The 5,422-nt window shown below is 57.6% G+C and overlaps 1 protein-coding gene across 1 annotated transcript in view; it reads right to left on the bottom strand.

Moving 5' to 3' along the window:
* Positions 1–5,422, bottom strand: part of KIF12 (kinesin family member 12) — a 20,773-nt gene that overhangs the window by 13,202 nt on the left and 2,149 nt on the right. Inside the window, 11 exon segments of the mRNA XM_007449802.1 lie at positions 29–119; positions 1,152–1,238; positions 1,417–1,507; positions 1,590–1,692; positions 2,284–2,388; positions 2,471–2,589; positions 3,279–3,429; positions 3,602–3,699; positions 4,480–4,615; positions 4,790–4,924; positions 5,295–5,370. Coding sequence (XP_007449864.1) covers positions 29–119; positions 1,152–1,238; positions 1,417–1,507; positions 1,590–1,692; positions 2,284–2,388; positions 2,471–2,589; positions 3,279–3,429; positions 3,602–3,699; positions 4,480–4,615; positions 4,790–4,924; positions 5,295–5,370 — 1,192 coding nt within the window.

The following is a 5,422-nucleotide window of genomic DNA, read 5'->3' as shown; positions in this document are numbered from 1 at the left end:
CCCCTATCCGGGCTGGGCAGAGACTCACGTGGCAGGGAGGAGGTGGCACCATCACACAGGGACACGGTGGGGCTGGGCCAGGGCCCGGCTGGTGAAGGTAGCAGGCAGAGAGGAGGCGCCTGGAAAGAACAGTGGGGTCTGTCTGTCTGTAGCCCTCAATGCTACCAGCAGGCTGGCGCCCAAGTCCTGCTTTTAACAAACACTCGTGGAGTGCCTACGATATGCAGGCACTGTTCTCAATGCTTTACATATGAACTTATTCAGTCTGATCTTTAAAACAACCCTGGAGGACCTCCCTGGTGGAGCAGGGGTTAAGAATCCACCTGCCAATGCAGGGGACATAGGTTCGATCCCTGGTCCGGGGATCGAACCCTTTCATGTATTATACCCTTTCATGTATTATACAAGTTTTCATGGAGTTGCCGTGGAGCAACTAAGCCCGTGAGCCACAACGACTGAGCCTGTGCTCTAGAGCCTGCGAGCCACAACTACTGAAGCCCACGTGCTGCAGCTACTGAAGCCCGTGTGCCTAGAGCCCGTGCTCCGCAACAAGAGAAGCCGCTGCAGTGAGAAGCCCGCGCACCGCAACAAAGAGTAGCCCCCACTTGACACAACCAGGGAAAAACCACACGCAGCAACAAAGACCCAACGCAGCCCCAAATAAATAAATAAATAAATAAATAAATAAATTTATAGGGCTTCCCTGGTGGCGCAGTGGTTGAGAGTCCGCCTGCCGATGCAGGGGACGCGGGTTCGTGCCCCGGTCCGGGAGGATCCCACATGCCGCGGAGCGGCTGGGCCCGTGAGCCATGGCCGCTGAGCCTGCGCGTCCGGAGCCTGTGCTCCGCAACGGGAGAGGCCACAACGGTGAGAGGCCCGCGTACCGCAAAAAAAAAAATAATAATAAATAAATAATTATTAAAAAAACCCCAAAAAACCCTGGAAGGCAAGTACTATATCATTCCCATTTTACAGAAGAGGAAACCCAGGCAGTGAGAGGCTAAATGACTCACCCAAGGCCACACAGCTGGTGGCAGAGCTGGAATCAGAACCCAAGGGGTCTGGATCCAGAGGTCAGACCTAGCCGTTTCACTGAGCCACCCCTTTCCCACCTGCCCTCCATCCAAAGGCTTGTCTCCGGCCGCGCTCACCTCTCCAGCTCGTGGACCTGCTGAGCTAGGATGCGCTGCTCATCTTGGGCCAGGTCCCGGCTGCTCTGCAGCTGCCTCTTTTCTTTCCTGAGAAGAGCAGGCCCCGGGACCATGACAGGAGGCAGGGCTGGCGGGGGTATCAGTCAGCCTCTCTTCACTGCAGCACAGTAGGAGCCCCAGGAGGCAGGTGGGGACAGAAGGGGAGCCAGGGACCATGGAAGGGAGGAAGCCCAGCAGTGAGGGGCAGCTGGGGGCAGGGCCCTACCTGAGCCTCTCGTTCTCCAGCATGAACTCCTGCAGCATCCCGTAGAGGTTCCGCTGAGCCCAGGACACCCGGGCCCCAGTGAGTCCAGAGGCTGCAGGGAAGAGGGAGGTAGCTGGAGCCCCAGGAGCTCCAGACCCTATCCTCATCTCGCCCCACCCCCAGGGAGCTCATACCTTTGGGGTCCATTTGGCCCAGTTGGGACCGCAGGCGATGGTTCTCCTCCTGGAGCTGCAATAGCTCAGTCTCCAAATGCTGGGGTGGCTTTGCCACGGGGGACTGCAGAGAAACAGACCCAGAGTTGCTGCTTGTGGCTGTAAACATTTCACACTGCACAAGGGCTCTGGGGTTGCAGAGTGAGTGGAGCTTAAAATCCAGCCCATGCTCCACTTGTCAGCCTTGAATCCTGGCCCAAGGCTGCATCCATTTGGAGGGGGCACCTTGTCCTAACAGCATTGAGGTGCCATGTGGCCTCAGCTGCATGCCTGGGGGGGGCCCGCTCTAAGCTACACCCCACTCCCTGTCCAACCTCAAACTCAGCTCTGTTCAAACCTTGGCCCAGATTCTGACCCCAAATAAGACCCCACGTCAGACTCCAACTTAACTCAGATTTATCATGATACCAGCTCGGATGTTGGCCAGACCCTGAATCATATTCCTAATCAGAGTCCCACCCTAGACCCTCCGTAACCCTGACTGTGACCCGCCCCCGCCCCCCACAACCATAACCCCATCATCAAGATTCTGACCCTAATCCCAGCCCTGACTCAGTCCCAGACTTCAACGTGACACCAACTCAGTCCCCAGCTATTGCCTGATCCCCCACCCTCTGCCCTGCCCGTCCCTCTGCCTGTGTCTCTCTCCACTCACCTTGGGGGCCTGAGGCCGAGTGGTGATCCGCTGAGCTCGGCTTGCATATCGCAGGGTGCTAAGGGTCTCGGGAAGGCACTGGGCTGAGGGGGACACGCAGGCCACCTGGGGAGGACTGCCCCTGAGTGTTCCTCTCTGGGAGCCCTCCTTCAGGACACAGCCCTCCCTGCCCGTCCCTCTTAGGTACCATGAGGGTCACCCCACGCCCCCCCAGCGAGTCCGCCAGCAGCTTGGTGAGCTTGCTGTCCCGGAAGGGGATGTGGCTCTGCTTCCGCTGTGGGTCCAGCAGCAGGGAGATGCAGTGACCTGGGTGGGGAAGGCAAGGTTACCCTTCATGTCCAAGGCCACCCAGCTGGTACTCTGCAGAGCCAGGATCTCCACCCAGGCTTGTAGGTCTCTAAGATATCTCTTTCCACGTGATCTCATTACCCGTTCAGATTGGCTTCTGCCACCAGACTGGGCTCCATCCCTGATCCCCAGGGCCCACCGAAGGGCCTGGCACTTGGCAGGGGCTCAGGAAATGTCTGACAAATAAATCGAATGAAGAGGCGCCCCCTATGCGTCTCCCCGTGCATTCACAGAGGAAGGCCAAGGCCCCAGCTGTTAAGGACCTCAAGGCCCAATGACCTGGGGGGTGGGGAGGTGGGAAGACAGGTTAGTGCCCTTCCCTTCACTGGGCCTCAGTCTTCCCAAATGCAGCAAGGGACAGGTTGAATGTCTGACGGCTCACACTCTGCACTCGAGTGTTTCTACCTCCCCAGTTAGAATGTAACTGTATCCTCAGTATTTATAGATCTATAAACAAAGTTCTAAGAGGGAAAAAGCATGAGACAACAGCAAGCCGAGGCCGGAGGGAGGCCGGTGGCTTCTGAATCGCAGCTCTTTAACTCTCCTTCATGCCCTTCAGCTCCTCTGGTTTCCCCCACTGCGGACAGCTATGGGTAAGGCACAGAGGAGGGATTCAGGAAGTCAGTCCAGCTGGCCCCAGATCTCACCCAGGGCCAGCAGGCTGCGGTTGATGCTGTTGGCCTCAAGCATCAGCTCCCCACGGGATCCTGTGGCCGCCACCTTCTCACTGCCAGCCAGGTCTACAAAGCACAGCTTCCCCCCGGCAGGCGGTTCCCCGGGATCCACAGGAGGCATCTGCTGGGGTTGGGGGAGCAGGGCTTGATGGGGATGTGGGAGGGGCTGTCCCCATCAAAGCCACAAGGCCAAGGGTTTTCACCATTACCTCCTGTGTACGTCCGAGTTGTTTTACACATCCAGAGGCAGACCCTTGCTGGGTGGCCCTGGGCCAGCTCTTTCCCCAAGCTGGGGCACTCACAGTTTGGTGGCTGATGTATAGTGTGAGCAGGGCATGGCTTCGGCTGGAGGCCTTGTTCATGGTGTGAGCTGAGCTCCTTCTATGGCTAAGACCTAGAGGGGAAAAACATACGGAGCTGGACGTGGTAGGAAGAGCAAGCGGTCACCAACAAAGAAAAAGGAGCAAAGGCATCCTGGTAGAGGGCCCAACCAGTGCAAAGGCACAGAGGCAGGAGAGTAGAATGATGGGTGCTGGGTCGGGCTCTAGCACAGATAGGCGAAAGGGGGCTGGAGAGAAATGAGTGGAAGAATGTCAGTCTGATTCACATTTTATCAACATCTCTCCCACTGCTGTGTGGACCGAGAGAAACTCAGACAAAGAGATCAGCTGGGAGGCATGGCACAATGCTCGGCCCGAGCCCAGAGTCTCAGTGTCCCTGATGCCAGCCACAGTAGGTGCTCAATAAAAATCTGATGAATGGATGAATGAGAGTGGAACTGAAGGGCCTTTAGGCTAGGCTAGGAGGTATGGCCTTTACTCTCAGGGCACTGGAAAGGTCTGGAAGGGAAGCGGGATGTGGTTTGCTACATGGAGAAGCATGGACTGAAAGGAGGAGACCCTGCCAGGGGGGGAAAAATGAGGCCTGACGGAGGCAGAAGCCCAGGGCTGGAGAGGGGGGTGGGAAGAGTCTGGAAGGCAAAATCAGCAAGCCTGGGGATTAGGGGTGGGGGACATTCTTGGGCTGTATCTGAATTGTTGGTTTGCTGGCTCTTTTCTCCCACAAGGGTCATCTCTGAATGCACAGCTCCAGGCTGGGGCCCCAAGGGTACTCAGTGAACAAGTGAAAAATGGGCATCTCTCGTACCCCAAAGCTCCCCTGAAATAGCACGCACCCATTTGCAGAAGTTCCATCAGGGCCCCCAGACTCCCAAACTCCACCACCCGCAGATGCTCCACATAGAAGCCCCGCGTCTTGTTCCAGCGAACAGGGAGGGGCCGGGGAGCCCCTAGGCTCAGCAAGTCTCGAACCTGAGAAAGGAGGGTGGAGGGTGAGGGAGGGGCCTCTCTGAGGTCTTGCTTCATCCACCCCGAGACCTCATGGTCGACAGTCCTCCATCTATTCTGCCCCTTGACCCAGCCTCCTTGGAAAGAAATGCCTCCTTTTCCTTGTGGGCTGTCTTTCTAGCCTTCTCAGTCCCCCACCTGCTCATTGTAGATCTCCAGATAGGAGGCATGGAGAGTGACAGGGGCACCGAGGTGCTGCACGCGGTCCAACAGCCAGGCGAAGGTCCTCTGCATGATGCCGGCCAGGCTGGGGGGTACGGGCACGCCCTCCCCCTGGGGGAAGAAACAGCTGAGCCTGGGGCTGGCTTACCACCACCGCCGCAGTTATAATTAACCTTTGCAGAGCACTGTGCCAAATTCCCATACAACATCACATTTAATTCTCAGTCAGTACTATCACTTCCACTTTACAGATGAAGAAACTGAGAGCTAGTAAATAAAGGGGACACAATTTGAACCCAGGTGCGCTAGACTGGCCAAGTCCCTTCACCTCCCTGATCCTGTTTCCTTGTCTGCAAATAAATGGGGCTGGGCTTCATCGTCCACGTCCCTTCCCTCTGGGAGTCTGCGCTGCCTGCGGCTCCGCAGGGCTTCTCGCCCACCGACCCCTGACCCCTGCGGGCTCCGAATGCGATCGGCCCACCTGGGGAGGAGGTCCGGTCAGGGTGTAGGTCTTCCCAGAGCCGGTCTGGCCGAAGGTGAAGACGGTGCAGGAGAAGCTGCGGGCCGCAGGGGTGTGGCTGTACCCAGGGAGGGGCAGGGAGGGGCGGG

Source organism: Lipotes vexillifer, unplaced genomic scaffold (genome assembly GCF_000442215.2).
Source record: "Lipotes vexillifer unplaced genomic scaffold, Lipotes_vexillifer_v1.1 scaffold230, whole genome shotgun sequence".
In the NCBI taxonomy this organism is placed as follows: domain Eukaryota; kingdom Metazoa; phylum Chordata; class Mammalia; order Artiodactyla; family Lipotidae; genus Lipotes; species Lipotes vexillifer.
This window is presented reverse-complemented; position numbering and strand designations above follow the sequence as displayed.